Source organism: Saccostrea echinata, unplaced genomic scaffold (genome assembly GCF_033153115.1).
Source record: "Saccostrea echinata isolate AGI-Se365-2 ecotype Australia unplaced genomic scaffold, CSIRO_AGI_Sech_v1 ptg000014l, whole genome shotgun sequence".
NCBI lineage: Eukaryota > Metazoa > Mollusca > Bivalvia > Ostreida > Ostreidae > Saccostrea > Saccostrea echinata.
This window is the reverse complement of record NW_026889763.1, coordinates 11,256,099-11,276,295: the sequence shown is the minus strand read 5'-3', so window position 1 is coordinate 11,276,295 and position 20,197 is coordinate 11,256,099. Positions and strand designations below refer to the sequence as shown.

The following is a 20,197-nucleotide window of genomic DNA, read 5'->3' as shown; positions in this document are numbered from 1 at the left end:
AACCAATATGTCTCTCGTGCAAACTAAACATAGTGAATATCTACCCTGTCCTCTGGACTCAGTGTTTCCATAACAGTGATTACGGCTTGTCTGGCTTCATACAGTTTTAATCCCATCATTGAGGTTGAAACATCCAACACCACCACCACATCCCTGGGCTTATAAGAGGTGCTCGATACGTAATACGGTCTTCAAAATAATCAAGATAAGACAGCAATATAAAAAGTTGAGAGACAGCAGTTTTAAGTGGTATATATTCGGCATTGATATTACATGTATATATATGTGGAGCACAAGATTACCTGAACCTTGGATCGTAGCTTTCACAACCTACAAGCTTGGTCGCCGGATAGAAAAAGACCAACCCAGAATTTAGTCCAAGATACTGGTTTTGTATTATTCTGATAGATTTATGATTATTCATCATTTTTTCCAACACATCCTTAGTGGGATATTTCAGATCACTCGGGTTGACATAGCTTGGGTGGCTTACGCATGCCTCGTTCTTTGAAACCTATTTAGAAGAAATATTTTTGATTTTTTTTGTTGATAAATTGGCATATCTACCTTTCTAATAATCATGACTTCCATGCGCGGATCAAGAGGGGGCTCCGGACCCCCTCCCTCCTGGAATTTAAGAGTTATTAAATTCAGGTAATAGTAGCCAAAATTACCTTGGACCCCCACTAGGAAACACGGACCCCTCTTGAAATGGTAAGAAGAGTCATGCACAAGATGAAAATTAACTATAATTACATGTTTGTGTTTCCAGAAAGCCTGAATGTCATCTCTTTGGCATCAGTAATGTCACAGAATAAACAGTGGAATGTAACACTTTTTCTCAGCTATTACAGGCAGAGGAATTGTTTTTGAATGAGGTGGTGTAGTGAGAAAAAAAAATACAACTTACCTGCTCAAACTGCATGTGTCCATATTCAAAAATCCTATTTCGTGAATGGGGAGGGAAGATTTAAACTTTTTGACTTTTTCAATAAAAAAACATTTGTTGGGGGAGGATACGAATATACTGCAACAAAAAGTGGAGGGAAAGGCGGGGGCAAGCGGCCTTTCAGTGAACATTTGAAACAGTAAAAGGTTTAAATAAATTGGTAAGGGGTAGTCATCCTGATGACACGTGCCTGTAATATTTAACCTTTGTGAAAATAAATATTATTCATTTCAATATTTTTTTAGTATAATGTATTGAGAAAATGTAACCACTAAGCAGTATTCGTAAAATTTGTAAACAATTGTTATGCAAGACGATTGGTAAAAACTTAGCGTTTCTTGTTACTTTATTTCACAGCAGCTTACTCTGACAAAAGCCGAGAAGTTTTAACTTAACTTAAATTAGTGTTGCCCTCAATTTATTTTCAAAGATTTTCGTTAATCTTGTTCTTCTAAGTTCTTCTAAGTGATTTGGCCATCGAGCCACTGGGGATATAGAGGAGAAAATGAGTTACTCTTACATTAAAACCTTCTACTGTTCAGATTCAACTTTTAACAGTTTATATAATAAAAGCACATGTACACGCTACTTAGAACAAGATGTGTTTGTGAAACACTGATGCCTCCGTATGGCAGCTTATGGCGAAGGTTAAAGTTTCTCCAGGTCAAGAGATCAAAAATGTTCGTACCCAAAGAAAGGAATATACCTGTGAAATATGAAAGATCTAGCACCAACCATGGAAAAATTTATGGCGGTTAAAGTTTTTTCAAAGTAAGTAAAATGGGAGGGGAAAGGAAAAGTGGTGCCCAAGGGAAGGTCTTGTCACAAGTCATACACATCACCCTGAAATCTAAAAGCCTAGAAGCAAACGTTCAAATGTTATGACCAAGGTTAATTTTTTTTAAAAGTAGGTAAAACTCCAAGGTCAAGGTCAATGCCAAAATTGTTGGTATCTAAAGTAAGGACTTGTCACAAGGAATGCATATGTGAAGTATGAAAGCCCTAACACCAACTGTTCAAAAGTTATGGCCAAGGTTAATGTTTTTGAAAAGTAGATAAAACTGCCAGGTCAAGGTCAAAGGGTCAAAGTTGTTGGTATCTTAAGGAATGTCTTTTCACAAGGAATGCATATGTGAAGTATGAAAGCCCTAGCACCAACTGCTTAAAAGTTGTGGCCAAGGTTAAAGTTTTTCAACAGTAGGTCAAACTCCAAGGTCAAAGTTACTGGTGTCCAATGGAAGGTCTTGTCACAAGGAATGCACATGTGAAGCATGAAAATCCTAGCATAACTGTTCAAAAGTTATAGCAAAGGTGAAAGTTTTTCAAAATTAAAGTATGTCAATCTCCAAGGTCAAGGTCAAAGGGTCAAAATTGTTGAAATCCTAAAGAAGGTCTTGTCACAAGAAATACACATGTGAAATATGAAAGCCCTAGCACAAACTGTTTAAAAGTAATGGCCAAGGTTAAAGTTTTTTCAACAATAGGTCAAACTCCAAGGTCAAGGTCAAAGTTGTTGGTGTCCAAAGGAAGGTCTTGTCACAAGAAATACACATGTGAAGTTAGAAAGCCCAAGTATCAACTGTTCAAAAGCTATGGCCAAGGTTAATGTCTCATGAAATTTTGCAAAAGTGGGTCAAACTCCAAGGTCAACGTCAAAAGGTCAAATATGATGGTACACAAAGAAAGGTCTTGTCACAAGGAATACACGTGAAACATAAAAGCCATTTTGCGGACAAACAGACAGATAGACAGACCGCAGGCAGACAGACAGACGGACAGGGCAAAAACTATATGCCCCCGAATCTTCGATTATGGGCGCATAAAAAAGGTATAGAAAAGTGAAAAAGAAATACCATCAACGTAACTTTTCTTGCAATACACATATAGACTACTTTTAAACATATGGATTATTCAAAGAAATAACGCAAGCATGGATTTCTAGAACTAAGTATATAAACGTTACCAGCTAAAATTAAGCATTTACAAATTATCTGTAAAAGAGTCCCAATTTACCAACCCTGATTTTTAGGGTGTTCTAGGAAACAATCATTGTAATAATTTTGGCTTAATTTCAAGAAAAGGAGTTTGATAATGATTTGATAACTTTTTTGCCATTAACCAACAATGCAATTTAAAATTACTTCAAGAAAATGATAAAAATGATTGCAGGTGCTTTAATGATAAATCCTTAAAATGTGAGTCTGGTAAAGGAATTGCGTCTTTTATGCAGGGGTAACAATATTGTATTTCTGACATTGATTTTTTAAAGAGCAAAATAAGAAAGTGCTGACATGCGTAAATTAAAATACTCACAATGATTCTATATGATCTTTCTTCCAATTAATGCCTGTAGTTTCTTAAATCAGAGACATTTAGGTCTCTGCTTAACTTGTGCTTAATTTCTAAAACAAATTTTCCTTGAAATACATTCGCTGAATAACATTTGTTTTATTTTGAAAGTGGCAGCAAGTTAATTATTGAATGACTAAAGTACACATAAAAGAAAAGTTTTCGCCATCAATTCATACCAGTTGTATTTTAGCATTTAATGTTAGTATTTATGTAAATATTTCGTTTTTCTGTAAATTCTTTGACCCACGCCTTGGCTGAGTGAACTATTCGATGCCCTTTATAGTGCATTTTGATACGCATTTTGAAGACTTGAACCCCTACCAAAGCAAACTGTCTCTCGACTGTCTATGATTTCTATGTAGTTTTGTGAGTGTGTGTGTGTGTGTGGGTGTGGGTGTGTGTGTATGTGGGGGTGTGTGTGTGTGTGTGTGATGGCCTGTTTCGTTTGATAATTAGACATATTTCTCATTGTTTGAGTAGTTTTGTTTACATCTCTATTTTTAGAAATCGCGTCATTTGCCAGACCATCAGCTTATTGGCAGCTTACACTGGGATATATCCGGGTTTCAAACGTAATGTGTCATCTCTCTCTCGAGATGACAATAAGAAAGTTGTCTACATTACCCCCCCCCCCCAAAAAAAAAAAGGTTTTTTGGGATTGGGCAAGTTATTTACTTTTCTTTTTCTTTTAAATCTTTTATTGCCTGTCAGAAAAAATTCCTGTCTGACATTTGTTAATATAGAGTTGATGTAGAATCCCCCACCCACCCACCTGGAAAAAATTCCTTTATCCGCGCCTGTCTTTAAATATTTTTAATCAATAGTTATTTTTGCCTTTTCTGTAAGAGAATGATTTAAAGTAACTCAAAACATACAAACTAACGTTTGCTCTGAAATGTTTGTCAAACATATAATTCTTGTTAGTTGCGCAGCAGTTTACGTAAGGGTTTGATGACGTCATTCTGGTGAAGGTTTCATCAACACTTCGTTTTAAGATCAGAAGAGCACTGTTCATATCTTTAATGCGGTTGCCAATTGATTCCGCTATCTGTTTTAAATAAGAAAGAATGTAAACATCAGTATATTATAATGAATAGAATAATATGTTATGCAAAGATTATACAAAGACTCATATACATATCTATATATTCTAGTTTTATTATATATATTCTACACTATAAATAAATCTACAATATATATTCTTGTATACCGAAGTGATGTAAGGAATTAATCTAAAACAATAAAATGCTTTCTTGGTGAATACGGAGATAACGGTTTCACAATTGCGGAAAAAGTAACTTTACACAACCCGCGTAAGCGTGTTATATAATTTTTCAAACCCTGTTTTAACTTACTAATGACATTTATTTTATTGTTTATATTCGTATATGCATAAATTATTAGAATAAATTAAAGTGGGTGAAAGAATTAAACGTAAAATATTGTTTTATTGATCCGGATCCGTATGTCAGTAGATCTATGATAGAGCCATATTTTTAAGAAATCTATCAATCATATGGCGCTAAAAAACCGGTTCTTCTTGTGTTATTGTTTACTGACAGCGTGACAATTAGCTTGATGGGGCGTGCTAAAATTTTGTACATGCTTATTATCATTTTACTCATCGATTGGATGTTTGATTCCAATGGAATCAATAATATTTTGCATATGAAACACAGAATCCAATACCACTGATAATACTGACAAATCGTATTGAATGATTGTTCACTAGTAGTCTAATAAGCAGTAAACAACAATTACATGTGGACAGACAAAGCAAATTTTACTTCCTATAATGATGATATCAATAGCTATATAGTACAACAGTACAGAGTAGTCTTACTTATTGCATTCTTTAAATGTTCTTATAAGTATTTAAAACTCCATCCGGTCAAATCACAACATGCTTTTTTGAAGACATATAACGGGCTTTGACCACGTGTTGCTGCTGACTACAAATGCTGTACTGGTAAAGAAAATTCAATGTGATTGGCCAGTATTATCAGGGTATATTGTTGTATTCTGAGTTTCATATGCAAATTAGTATTGATTTTATTGGAATAGAACATCCAATTGATGAGTAAAATGATAACCAGCACACAAAATTTTAGCACGCCCCAACAAGCCAATTGTCATGCTGTTAGTTAAACGATAATATTTATTTTATTGTTTATCGATTGATAACGGCAATAGGTTTTTCAATAGAAACAAAGGTGACGTAAATATTGGGTACATCTATTCGACTTCCAACTACTTTCTTACACTTTGAAAGCAAAATACTTTTGGATTTATTTATTTTCCAGGATATCTTTTATTAAGCTCTCTCACCTGGTTTGTCACGGTTTGTCCATCCACTTTTTCCTCGTTGTAACTTAGCTCGTTATATTTTTCCTAAAATTTATATTAAACAATACTTCAAAAAAAAATCTCAAGATGAAAAAGGTGAAAATAAGAAAAATAATCGATCTCAACAAAATCTATAAACAATATAAATCTGTGAACAGGGCATAAAAAACGGACCCCCAGAAATTGCAAAGGTTGGGATCAGGTCCCGATGCGGGGTAATCATCCCCTATTGATCGGTCACACCCGTCGTGAGCCCATTGTTTTGAACAGATAGAGGGAACACTCCGTGGTCAAATTTAGTATAAAAACAAAGGCTTAACAATTGGTATGAAACACTCCAGCCAAAATATGACCCAAGTTAGGTTGTATTTGCTAACAAGGTCATTTAACAACTATATCATTTACGAAATGCTGACTTTAAGGTATTCGACCCATAACAGCCTCAGATTCAATGAAACTAAATGGATATCAGTATGTGAGAGCGGAATGTGCCCTAATTTATGACATTGTCATGTCCTGTAAGAGTTAACCCCCTTTGTTTCTTATCAATAAAATTCAATTCTAAAATATATATCGGTATCATGAAATAGTTTTTAATCGTTTTTCTGCTCCTTATGATTAAATTCATCTTTCAAATATTCTCATTTTAAGATAATCTTAGTATTCATTTTTTTTTATTTTCAAAAATTGACTTGTCCCCGTAGACCTCAATGCAATATTCTTTGATTAATTACTGCTTAGGTAATTACATTTTTGAAAAGTTCTCTTACTAAACTCTTTTCTACTCTAAAATGCTTTGAATTAATATCAGAAAATGTTATACATAATAAATATCTAAGGTTAGAAAAATAGGTCCTAAAGTGGGTCGGCTACCTTAAACGGGGTCCTTGAAATCCCTGTAAAATCAACTTATCTGTCAGTAGCCTGCTTCGGTTTTAAAAATTGAACGTACTCAGAGCATGCTTTTGAGTATCGAATACGTTGGGAGAAGTCAACACCATGTGCAGGTGATAGCTATAAATAAGGAAAGCTGATGATGGAAAAGTGAAGTCATTTTGTTTGTCATACAATTTAGCTGTTAGTCGGCCCTTATAGTCTATAGCCAGTAAAACATCCAAATATGATATATCAGCGACGTATTGTCAATTAAAAATTGTTATTTCCATTCGTTTGTCGATACGATATATCCCAGTGAGCTTGAAATAAAAGATACCACAGAGTCTGACACATCTGTTTCATATTTGGATATTTTACTAGAAAAAGACGTGAAGGGTAATCTAACGACCAAACTTTTTGATAAACGTGATGACTTTAACTTTTCAATTGGCAGCTACCCTTACTTATGCAGCAATATACCTATATCATCTGCATACGGAGTTTATATCTCTCAGTTGATTCGATACGCAAGAGCATGCTCTACGTATGAACAATTTCTAAAACGAGGTTAGTTATTGAGAAACAAGTTGATGAAACAAGAATATCAGCAGTCTCGTTTAAAGTCGTCATTTCGTTAGTTCTATGGTCGATACCATGACCTTGTCAGTAAATACAATTTATCATAAAGTCAAATGCTGACTGACGTTTTCATACAAATTGTTAGGCCATTATTTACACACTGAATTGTTAACGGATTTTTTCCGTTATTACTCTATCATGCCAAAAGTAAACGGCGGGTTTGACCGGTCGGCAGGGGATGCTCACTCCTCAGTGGCACCTGATCCCACCTAATAGACTTTTGAGCCTGAATACTGTTCGTTATCTCCATACATTTCATGAAACAAATTTGGCATACGCTGCGGTATTTTTCTTTATCTTTATCCCGAGTTCACTGGGATATATCAAGTCGACATATGAATGGAAGTAGCTATCGTTAATTGATAAAACGTCGTCGATATATCTAAATGTGAAATTGAATGCCAAAGCAAGTGGATTTTTTTTTTCTCGTGAAGAAGTTTTTGAATAAATTCTGCTCAAAGGAATATAAAAACAGGTAGGCTAATAAAGGAAAAGTATTAGTGCCGATCGAAATTCCAACAGTTTGTTGGAAGACCTGGTCTTTGAAGACTGTATATAAATGTTGTCAACGAGGAATTCTAGCATCTTTTTTATGTCAATTTCAGAGTACTTGTGTGTAGAATCAGAGTAATTTTTAATAGAGTAATTTTATTGATGACCAATCACAAGTTACGAAAAATTTTATTGAAAAAACAGTTGTCTATGATATCAAATAGCCTATTTTCTATTTATCGTGAGGAATGGTTGTATAAACTGTAGAAAAGTAGTGTATTTTGATGTTATTAACTTTATTAAAAAATAATTGAATTTTTCAAAAAGTTCTACGAAGTTTTTGGTACTGAAAGAGCAAACGGATGAAGAAAATGGGTTACATTCTTATTCTATATCCTCCAGTCTCCTCTCATTTGTTGTCAGTTATGAGTAGAATTCATGGATATTTTTTCTGAATTATTTCAAATTCTTAATGTAAAATTATTTACATTCTTTCAGAATTTCATATAAGATTTTCCATTTGCTACTTTGTATTGGTAAAGGAAAAGCACAACCAGGCAGAAAGAATCATTAACAAACATTTATTTCTTAAAATGTTGTTGAAAGGGGAGGAATAAAACAGCAAACAATAAAGCATACTTCATTAAACAATAGCACCGGTGTCTAGATTCCATTTGTTAAGGAAGAAGGATACATTGTGACTCTTTGCTTAAAATACAAATATATGTATATATTAACAAAAAATTCTTTTTACTAATGAGCTGGATATCATACCAAAGATATATAGATTTTCTCAATTTGAAAACATATTCAAAATTTCATGTAAATGTATGGAAAAATACTTTACAGGTAAGTATAAGCTTCGTCCGATTTTAAAGGTAACTTAAAATACGTCAAGTTTAAGGGGATTCGGCATTTTATAAGAAACGAAGCAGAAATTTTGCTCTTCACTTACCTGCATGAACTTCCAGCCCGTGGTCTCCACAAGTCTCTGTAATTCTTCTGCCAGAGCGGATGCGTTGATTTGTTGGATCTCCTGGGATTCTATCCGCTCCAAGCTTGAATCCATTATAACAATGCAGAAGACGATGCAAGAGAGAATCATGACCGGCTGTCAATGTTGCAGTATTGCAATAAAAATGAAATTTCTGATCCTTTCAAAATAATACTTTCTTACTTATAAAGCCATAAAGTAAACTATATGTTTATAAGATTTTCCATAGTTTCTTTAGATATTAAAATGGACGAAGACTTTAATTCGACTCTCTAAAGTTGGTAGTCAGAGGAAAAAAGACTTCCCTCTTTACTACCGGAATAAGGACGTCAGGGGTTTACACAAGTAGTTATTTGCAGCACGTCCTTTTATTCCTGAAGTCAGGATATCTATATATGTATTGGTCTAAGTCTGCATACCACTTCAGGATAATTTACCAGACTGTGTCTTGCTTGTAAGTTCCTGTAGGAGCTTTTCCCGCATTTAGAAGTATACGATTTACCTTTTTTTAAATAACCTCAAAATCAGACGTTAACATAAACATCTCTCTCATTCGATCGATCTCGAACGATCAATCTATCGATCAGTCAGTCAAAAGCACTTTATTATACATTCTGTATTTACCGAATAGTACCTTTTTTCGGATGCCAATGAAGTAGTAAGCCGTCAATAGAGGAAACGTCTCTACTACATTTTATTGATGTTTTAAAGAATTTCAATGAGAAATATATTCAATGTCCTCATTAAAACGGTTTGAAAATACATTTCTGAATTTTTCTAAAAAAAAAATCAACATTCAGATAATTAGCATTATATTATAAATACAAGTAAGATGAAATAATTTAATCAATCAATCGTATATTTGAAAAAATGACAATGGCATCCACCATTTTGTCTAATATAAACTATCTGAAATATGTTCTTCTGCTTGTCTGTGTCTTTATACTAAACTGAATTCATTTTCACCGATCAGGACAAACGTGTCTTTTTCCATGATATCTGACCACAGGCACTTGTTTCGGTAATGTTTTTTAACCCATAGTATAATAATAACACAAGGTATCTAGCTCCGAATTACATTGAATACCCCCCCCCCCCCGAATCGCACTCATTTACACTTTCAGAGGAAATACGCTGGCAAATTGTTATTACCATTGTCTTTTACGATAATTTATCTACACAACCATATATGGCATGCTTGTCTTTATTTTCTTTTATCTCCGTAAACAGCGTCAAAACTCTGCTCGCCGAGTGGAATAGTCGAATCACACCATGGAAGTACCTGTAGCTGACGTTTGAAACGAAACGAAATCGCAAATATTTCTTATTTGAGCAATTTAGATCCTCTTCTTTATTTGCCTTCCTTTAAGTGAGCTTAAAGATGTGCATTGTCTTTCAGGTTTAACTCTGATAGACTTTTGATGATGTATCGTTCATTTACCTTTTCCTTCGTTAACTGAAAATTGAAAACCTCTTAGAAAAAATAGCTTTGTGTAGGAAATTACATTGAATATTATAGCACTCGTAAAGGGAAGGAATATCTCAAGTTTTGCAGCACTTCTGATATTCCTTCACAACGTTACAAATAAAATATCACTGATATTCTTTCACATTGTAATAAAATACCACCTTTATTCAATAAATGAATAAACAGTATTTATCTAATATATATATACATGCACTGTCTATATTAACATTTCTTCACATAGGACAACTATGTTAGTTAAAGAGTTATTCTAAATCAATGTGCTTTAAAAATAAAATTTTAATTTCGTTGCAATGTGTATCGGTAACAATCCTCTAATAAAACTAATATATATCCAAATAGCTGTACATATATAGCTGGCAGACAGAGACGCGGAAGCTATATGACAGTCATTGGAGTACCAAACAAAAACATATGATCAATCCAATTAAGATTAGATTAGCTCCGCTTAATAATTTGCCAACTAGATCCTTCAAGAGGCGAAAATAGGAGTTGATCATTTGTAATTTAATTAAACTGACTGAACATACTTTAAAAGATTTATCTTTTAATTAACGCAGGAGAAATAACTCTAATGCTGAACATTATACGAATTTAGAGCTATTCGTTCTTCCTTAGTTTCTTTTTGTTCTCTATTTCTGTATCTTTTAATCTTGATTATTTCTTCTATTGGTGGAACAAATACTGAATAAATAGTCCCTAGCACAAGTATGATGAAGAACACAAGGGTATAGTTATAAAGCTGATCAGCATTCAGCTCCTCATACTGCAGCATTGTAGCTGGTAGTACAACAACTAACAAAACAGTTATCATTATTCCGACTACAAAGGCTATACGTTTTGACTTCCGGAATACGAATTCCATATCAGAAATGCATAGATTTCTACTTTGCTGGATATTTTTCAGTTCATCTTCATACAAATTTCTCCATGGGTTCAGAGGATTATCTATGAAAAACAGTTTTGCCCATTCTTCATCGATGTCGGCACTACTTTTAATGGAATGTGTAACCATGGAAACACATATAGTTATTAAAGTACTTGTCAGAAGCCCAGAAATACAGGAGCCAAAAAGGCTGTAGTCTGCCGATGTGTTAGTGAAGAAGTCGCTGAGACCCTCGTCGTACCTCGTCTCTGCTACCACCAGAAGAGCTGCTACAGAGGCAAGAGACCCTGATATCACTCCTAGAAAAGTAACGAAAAAGTCATTGAAATTACAACTCTTCTTAGAGATCGTGTATATAATTCTGGACTTAAATCTATGGTCTAAAATCTCTTAACATATGTTCAATTATCTTCTTTTCAAATTCTGATAACTGTTTGATGTGAAAACGATTCATACTCTGTAATTTAAGAACCTGTGAAAAATGATCAATTGAAATTGAAAAAAGAAATACATGTATGTGCAGTTTGTTGACTTGTCTATTATTTTATTGAAATCAACACAATCAACCACATGAACCATTATTTTCTTGAAATCAATCGACAGAGAAGGACAATGCATGTGAAAAAATATCTGCCAATTAAATATCCAATGAAATATCCATTATTCCCAAAGCTTACCTGAAATTACTCCTTTTGATGTACATTTACTCCATGTAAACGTCAATATCAGAGGGGATATAAATGGAGTCAGAAGCGTTTCCATTACGAAAGTTACCCAATTGACGTTTAGTTTTAACGATGTCATCAAAATTCCATAAGGTACAAGAGAAAGTGAAATCCAAATTATACACCAGCCTTTGTAGTCCTTCAGCATATCCTCATAATGCCTGTATTCTCCATGAACGGGACATTGATACTTGAGTTTAAAAAGGGGAGGATTTGACCTACTAAGGTTCACATCATCTTGACAATTCTGGCAATCAGAGGCAGGTATACAGCTACAACAAGTCACACCTTCTTTGGCATACTTCAGATTTCCACAGAGAGGACAAGACGAAGGAACGCATGTCTCTCTGGGAAAGAAAAAAAATACATATTAAACCTTTTAATCGCTGTGTAAGCAAGCCATGCTCTACATTTATCTTGTATACCGAGCTTAAATATGTACCTGAATGGACATACGTAAACTTTATATATGTCATATACCAGGATGGATGAAATTGCCATAATTTCACCTGATCCTGTCGCCATTAAGGCCATGAACACAATCATTATCAGTAGATATTCTCCTGGACGTCCTAGTGTGTCCTCCATCACCATTGGTGTCAGAAATCCTGAAACATATTTCATAGCCCTAGGTTTTTTGTATATATATACATGTACACTTTTTAATTTAACGCCAACCAGATAGTAAATAGTGTATCTTTCCATGTACATAATTTTCAACATGCACAATATACTTTTAAGTTAAACATATTCATAACTGTCAAAACAGAGATTTTAAGATATATCCTCAAATTATTTACTCTAACCGCATAAAATAGCCATGCAAGTAGTTGAATACCATTGTTAGTGTCCAGAGTCGAGAGCAGATATGATCCATTCTGGTAACTCATTGAAACATACGAAAGAAAAGATGGCAGTGATAGGGAGGTGGGTATCCCTAAATACAGAAAACACGCTATGAAAAATCCAGTTACACCTTGTTGTGGTTTTGTAGCTATTCTACTTTGCCACATGGCTTGATCACAACAATTTAAAGCCAACACCATGAAAAAGACGACAATGCCATATACTGCACCAGAAAACGATCGAAAAGTCAATAATGACTCTTTGGCGTTATTAGAAGGTCCCTTGACACATTTCACAAATTCATACATTGTTCTAATGTCAGTAGAATTATGAAGGTTGGCGTTGCTGTTTGGAAAAATAAACATGGATGTGAATATCACAAGAGCTACAAACATAATGCAGGTATTAAAATAGGAGATGTAGAACGCGGCTCCCAGTCCACCAATGAAACAGTAAGAACCAAACAGAAAAACCAAAAGAAGTACAGTCAATTCTGATGACATTTCCGGAACAATGCCCTCTAGCGTATAAGTTCCAGTCAAAATCATGGCCGTCAATGTAACTGCGTTTGTCAAAAGAGCGATGCAGCAGTATACAAGATGAGCTGATTTACCGTACCGAGCATACACAATCTGTTGAAAAATTAAAGACTAAATTCTTATTACACAGAGTGGTTTGTTTTAAACCACATAAGTATTTACATTAATGTGTTGTGAACTTTTTAAAGAAACGATGAAATAAATAACAAATACATCGTATAACATCAATCAAAAGTATACCTGAGGGTAAGTCTTCGCCCCTGGAGCTTTAGTTTTGAAATGAATGGTTATTATTGGGAATACGACCATCACCAAGGACAAGCCGATAACGAAGTACAGAATAGATCCGATCCCAGACTAGAAAAAAAATCATCAGTGAGATGACCACTGCATGAGGATATATTAGACTGAAAGAGGATGTGATGAATCGGGTCCATAGGAATAAAATTTCAGTTTTGGCTGCACAACCTAACAAAAATTTTTGGCGAAAAAGATCATCACATGTTTTTGAGGGGACACAACCGCAAATAGGCTCAGTTTCTCTAAATTAAAGTATATACTGGCAAAATTACTGAGGAGGCACAAGTAAATAAACTGTATTTTGTTTCAGTAAAGTAAGTACGGGCATATATAAAGTCCAAATTGTGTAGAAATCGGAATAAAAGGATTATAGGGTTCATCATGTTATTCAAGTAATTTGATGTCTTTCTTTTGCCAAATAAAATACACTAAAATTTCCAAATAAAAAGATGGTAACGAAAAGTGATCGACCTCTAAATTCTGTTAACGATACGAATTGTGAATAAGGCAAAAACACTGACCCTTGGAAACACCAGAGGTAGGATCAGGTGCCTAGAAGGAGTAAGCATCCCATGTTGACCTGTCTCATCCGCGTTTAACTTCTGTATTAATAAGGTAATTAGGGAGTTATTCGTAGACAGAATGAGAAAAAGACAATGGTCTTACAATTGCATGTCAATAAGAATAAGACCCTATGATAGGTTGCATTTGCAAACATGGTCATTATATGGACGGTAGAATTTGCAAAAATTGTCAAACTATGTGGTGTGTTAAGTGGGATGTATCGAATCATGCTGATTGAAAAAAGTTCGTTTGATCCGCTCACATAAATTAAATATGTCTTGTATAGCGAAATATGTGAGCGGATCTCGTATTTCTAGTAATCAGTAATACTAGTAATGGTATCGATGTAATAACTGAATGAAAATTAAATCTATTCAACAGATAAAAAGATGAAAAAGGTGAAGATAACTAACAGTGATCGATCTCAGAAATCTACAAATAATACTAATATGTGAACAGGGCATAAAACACAGACCCCAGGAAATTCCAGAGGTGGGATCAGGTGCGTAGTAGGAGTAAGTGTCCCCTGTTGACCAGTCACACCCGCCGTGAGCCCTATGAATTGATCAGGTAGACGGAGCATTCCGTAGTCAAATTAAGTTTTAAAAAGGCCTAACAATTGGTATGAAACACGTTAGCCGAAAAACGAGCCGTAGCCAGGGTGGCGTAGTGGTCAGAGCGTTTGCTCTAGAGTTGCAGAGTAAGGAGTTGATTCTTATGTCGTGGGTTCGAATTCCACTGCGGGACGTGGAGACCGGGTCTTCGGATGAGACCGTATAAACTGAGGTCCTGTGTCGCAGTAGGTGCTGGCACGAGAAAGATCCCTTACCGCTAAATGGCCCTGAATGCCGAGTATAGATCTTAATATGAAGTCCTCCACCGGCAAGTGGTGACGTCCCCATATGAGTGGAATGGTGGCGTCTCCATATGAGTGAAAAATTCTCAAGAGGGACGTTAAACAAGAAACAAAACAAACAAAATACGAACCAATGATAGGATATGTTTGTCAACAAGGTCATTATATAACAACCATAGAATTTTCGAAATGACTTTAAAAGAGGTTATTGAAATCCCTGTAACATCAATTTATCTTTCAGAAGTCTGTCTCGATTTAAAAAATTGATCCTTCTCATAGCTTGCTCTTTAGTATCGAATAAGGTCGGAGACGTAAACACCATACTCAGATGATTCTAAATAATGTTTTCACCATGGTTTCTAAATAAATAAGGAACGTTGACGATGGAAAAGCTGAAGTCATCTTGTTTGTCAAACAATTTAGTTGTTAGTTGGTTCTTATCATCTATAGTCGGTAAAACATCCACATATGAAACAGGTGTGTTAGGCTCTGTGGTGCCTTTAATTTCAAGTTTACTGAGATATATCGAGTCGACAAATGAATGAAGGGTAATGAATGTACATGTTCTAGCATGTAGGTAAAAGTCCAAGAATATATATTAAAAGTGAAAAGCTATATTGCAAGCAAAAAGGTAGGTTTATGATCGCAATTATATCAATAATCTTGAACCTTTAAAGCTATGACGGATGTTTGAATAAGGTCCACCGGCCAGAGGACTTGGGAGGCCACTGTGACCGCGGTCAAACTGGTGGTGACTTTTCCCCCGGCATCAAACACAGTATCCAGGCTGTGCTGGTCCCGGAAGACATAGCGATGAATTGCGTTATGGACGAGGGCCACGACAATAGAAAATCCACCAAACCCGAGAACAATCAGAAGACTGGCATCTATAGCTGATACTCTCTCGATGGATGATCTGAAAGAGTAATTATCTCCGATGTTTCATGCATATTCTAACTAGTGTATACATATACAATAAATAAAGCGGTGTACTATTTTGTAACGGCAATGGCCATTTTGAAAATATAGCGGTAATGTTATGCACCCAATGAAGCACATATCAAATTTCTAACATAGTAAGAAATTGTATACATTTTGTACTTTCTATGACGTTCAGCTTTCTTCCTTTTTGTCATGAGCCTTATAAATCCATGTATTTTTTTATCATATATTTTACTAATATAAACAAATAATTAGTTGTTATTTTTATGATTTTTGTTTTAAACGTAATTGTTTGTTGTTTGCATGTGTCCTTAAGTAAGCACATTTATGTAATATTTAACCATATGTAAGGTTTAATATCCTAGAAAAAGGCAACTACTCAAGGAATTAATAACATCCTACGAAAACATATTTTGAGTTTTATCGAAATGAAATAATGAAAGAAATCTAAATTGTATTAATAATTCATAGTAAAGAATATTTTGTTGAAAAACAGTGTCATTTTTATAGCCATTTCTTGGGGTTCAGAAAAGAAGGATTACTCTTAATAGGATAAACGTATATTATTCCTTTATAATTTGTCAGTAAATGTCTTTTTTTGTCCAAGTTTGCCCTTCAAATAAAAGCTAAAATTGTTCGCACTTTACTAATAAATATTTAATTCATTTCTTCTTTTAGAAAATCATAAGTGTTCAAGCAAAATTTGATATGAGTGAACAGGGGGGTTATGATCCTTAAGATCGATAATTTATAGAATACTGTAAATTAATATAATTAAATTCTCACCTGGATTCCAAAGGTGGCATCTCTTACCTCATTAATCAGATGATTATTTTGATGAAGATGATGAGGATGATGATGAAGGAGTATCAAAAATAAAATAAGACTAAGTCCTATATTTACCTTTCTTGACTAGACGTCTCTGGGGACGTAAGGTCAATTTTACACGATGCAGATTCCCCCATTCTCTTCTGAAGATCACAAGCCTTTGACGGCCGGGTCCTGATAAATATTTTACTACACCTATGTTAAGGTCCTGATATATGTTTAATTCCTCATTGTTCTGTAGGTGATCATAAACACTTAGGCCTTAGTTCGTCGATTTCTGGTATTTTTTTATAATGTCTGCTTACGCATCTGTTTAATCACCTGTAGACTTTTTCTCCTTATATAAAATAATTTTTAGATATTCAAAACCAGGCTTTCCATTTTTGTGTGTGTGTGATTATCCGTTTTAAGCAAGACCAACGATGTGTTTCAAACAATTTGTAGATCTTTTGACACAGATTATTGTATAAAATCTTCAGTAATGCAATGGAAAGTTTAACAGCAGGAAAAGATTCTGTATAACAAGGAAGTTCTTCATTAATTTCGACCTTAAATAGTTAAACATAACACCCTTTCTGGAGTTAATCCTTTTGATAAAATAATCTGCATGTACTTGCAAGGATATTACTTTTAAAGACCTTTAAACTGCCTATAGCCAAAGTTCAAGTGAGCTTTTCTGATTGAATAGAGGTGGTGTACTGCATGTCTGTAAAATGGTGTTTTTACATTTTTTTTCAAGTCACGGCTGCGACAATAATAGGTCGACATAAAATATGTAGTAACAGTTCATTTGCCAAGAGCTCTGTTATTTGGAGTGAAAGTTTCAGGTCTTTTGGACGAGGCCTTAAAAACTGCAGACCCGTGTAAGGCGTTGGCACACTTAAGATCCCTCACTGCTCAATGGCACTGAGTGCCGAGTAAACGTCTAAATTTGAAGCCCTTCACCAATATATGGTGAGTTTCATATGATTGAAATAATCTTTTAAGGGACATAAAACCGTAAAAACAAAATCAATCAATTAATCTTCTCAAGAACCGTTTAGCAATTTTAAACAAACTTGTCCACAAAGCGTTTATGTCTAAATAGTATTCCAAATGGTTTAAATAGTCAGCTCATCTCTCATGGAGAGATAATTAAGAAAATCAAAAAGAGGTGAGTCATTTTAAAACATTGACCACGATATATTTAAAACCACCCATTTTGACATCATTGTCAGCTGCTTTTTCAATAAAAATGGGACTCGTTAATTTACTTACCTTGTCACTGGTCATTTCAAAAAGTATTTCGTTAAATTAAATCATTCGGACTGTACACACAAGTACTCTGAAGTTGATATTAAAAAGTTGCTTGAGTTTTTAATTGACAATATCTGTATAGTTTTTGGAGACTAGGTCTTCCAACAATCAGTCGGAATTTCCATGGGTACCAATTGCGCCCCGTTATTAGCAGACCTATTTTTGTATTCAAATGAAGCAGAATTGGTTTGAAATCTTATGCATGAGAAGAAAACATATGCTGTGGCCTTCAACTCGATATTTAGATATATCGACGACGTATTATCAATTAACAATAATTACTTCCATTCATATGGCGACCTGATATATCCCAGTGAGCTTGAAATAAAAGATACTACAGAGTCTGACAAATCTGTTTCATATCTGGATATTTTACTAGAAAAAGACGTTAATGGTTACCTAAAAACCAAGCTTTATGATAAACGTGATGACTTTAACTTTTCAATCGTCAACTTCCCTTACTTATGTGGCAATATACCCTTATCATCTGCATATGGGGTTTATGTCTTTCAGTTGATTTGGTATGCAAGATCATGCTCTACGTACGAACAATTTTGAAAACGAGGCAAAGCTATTGACAAACAAGTTGATGAAACAAGAATAGAACAGCCTAGTTTAAAGTTATCACTTTGCAAGTTCAATGGTCGATACAATGACCTTGACAGCAATACAATCTATCATTAAGTCAAATACTGACTGACGTTTTTTTATACTAAATGTTAGGCTATTATTCACACACTGAATTGTCTACGGATTCTTGCTTTTTACCGATCATTACAAGGAGCACACGGCAGGTGTGACCGGTGGCCATTGGATGATCACTCCTCCATAGCACCTGATCACTTCTGATGTTTTAGAGGTCCGTGTTTGCTCTGCTCCTGATTTATATTGTTTGAATAGACGTTTGATCTCCATATTTAATTACAGGAAAAACATGGTCAGGAAATAGGAATCTTAATAACTTATTTTTTCTTTTTGACTGCAAATTTAAATTTGTTCAAATCATGGCAACCCCCCCCCCCCCACCTTTTTCCACACACAGAGACCCTGGGTTAGGATAGGACCTCAACTGGGAAGCCAAAACATGAATACGGTGTTCTGATAAACTCTCAAGAATAGCAAGACCACATTTGTTAATTTTCTATTGGTGAAACAGGAGGGTACTATAGTTTTACTCCCTGTCTGTCTTTAATCAGTCACTCTGTCTCACTTGGTTTCCTGGAATTTTTTCCTGCACGCTTGCATAGTGCTGATTTTTTTTTGTATTTGAATCTATCTTGATGAGTAACAGAATTTTGCGTTTCATTTTGCTTGGATTTTTTTTTTAAAGTACGATCAATACTGATAAGAGACTCACTATTACATCTGGATTGCAAGCTTGTTTAATGTCATATAAATATACAAGCGTTCCTCTTAAGTGAAGTTTGTTCAAATTATGGTCCTAGGGCTGAGGATCAATAAGAGGACATAATTGTCGTTAGAAAAGTACACGTTTAAACCATATTTCTAATTCTTCTCAAGAACAGCAGGCTAAAGTAAAGTAAATAAAAGTATCTCCATTTGGTGAAACTTTAAATTTGTTTTAATAATGGTCTCCTGGATCAGGATTTCGTCACAACTGGGTATCAAAGTTGAACATGCAAATTGATAGCGAATAAATATTTTAAAATCTCCTTGAGAACAGCAAGATCTCAGTTAGTCATATTGATGTGCTAGTATTCACATATAGCGTTGGCTTAACACGGGCTTTTGACCTAGGGTGGGTCATTCCTATAGGGGACACATAAATATAGAGGACTCAAAAGCCTTATGCTCTTAATAATCTAGGCAGGCCAACTTACAAAATCATGATCACTTTTCCAATAATATCACCAAATTAATTTCTTGATTTCCAGAAAATGAATTCCATGTTAGAGATGCAGATATTCTGATTTTCTGGGTGGTACTCAATTCTGGGTAGAGAGGATTTCCTAATCACCATCTACATGTATAACAGAACCAATTTTAAAAGTATTTATAGCCACGGAAAAGCATATAGTTATTAAGGTACTTGTCAGAAAGCAATAAAAATACCAGAGCCAATAAGAATGCGACTGTGTGGCCCTTTTCACAAAAAAATTACGTTTTAGATACAATTTTTTACAACTCTGTTTTTTTTAGTAGAGTACCCTGTATTTTCTCTAAAATATTATATATAAGATTATCTAATGTAAAAGAAATAAGATTATTCATGGCCTACGACAGCTTAGGTACTTCTTATCGAACGGGAAATTTGTCTTTG

At 34.5% G+C, this 20,197-nt stretch overlaps 2 protein-coding genes across 2 annotated transcripts in view; both read right to left on the bottom strand.

Annotated features, from left to right (window-relative positions):
• The window catches only part of LOC133186484 (VWFA and cache domain-containing protein 1-like), a 30,140-nt gene extending 21,417 nt beyond the window's left edge, over nucleotides 1–8,723 (bottom strand). The window contains exons 1-5 of the mRNA XM_061321722.1: nucleotides 8,610–8,723; nucleotides 5,630–5,692; nucleotides 4,242–4,349; nucleotides 303–514; nucleotides 45–189 (exon numbers count right to left, since the gene is read on the bottom strand). Of these exons, the coding sequence (XP_061177706.1) occupies nucleotides 45–189; nucleotides 303–514; nucleotides 4,242–4,349; nucleotides 5,630–5,692; nucleotides 8,610–8,723 (642 nt within the window). The remainder of the gene's footprint in view (nucleotides 1–44; nucleotides 190–302; nucleotides 515–4,241; nucleotides 4,350–5,629; nucleotides 5,693–8,609) is intronic.
• Nucleotides 8,724–10,250: 1,527 nt separating this feature from the next.
• Nucleotides 10,251–16,836, bottom strand: LOC133186736 (uncharacterized). The gene is made up of 7 exons (XM_061322020.1): nucleotides 16,696–16,836; nucleotides 15,520–15,766; nucleotides 13,371–13,487; nucleotides 12,584–13,223; nucleotides 12,188–12,353; nucleotides 11,698–12,092; nucleotides 10,251–11,319 (listed from the first exon to the last, which is right to left on the bottom strand). Exons 1-7 carry the CDS (start codon nucleotides 16,755–16,757, stop codon nucleotides 10,706–10,708), a joined length of 2,241 nt encoding a protein of 746 aa, XP_061178004.1. The 5' UTR covers nucleotides 16,758–16,836; the 3' UTR covers nucleotides 10,251–10,705.
• Between the last annotated feature and the right edge of the window lie 3,361 nt (nucleotides 16,837–20,197).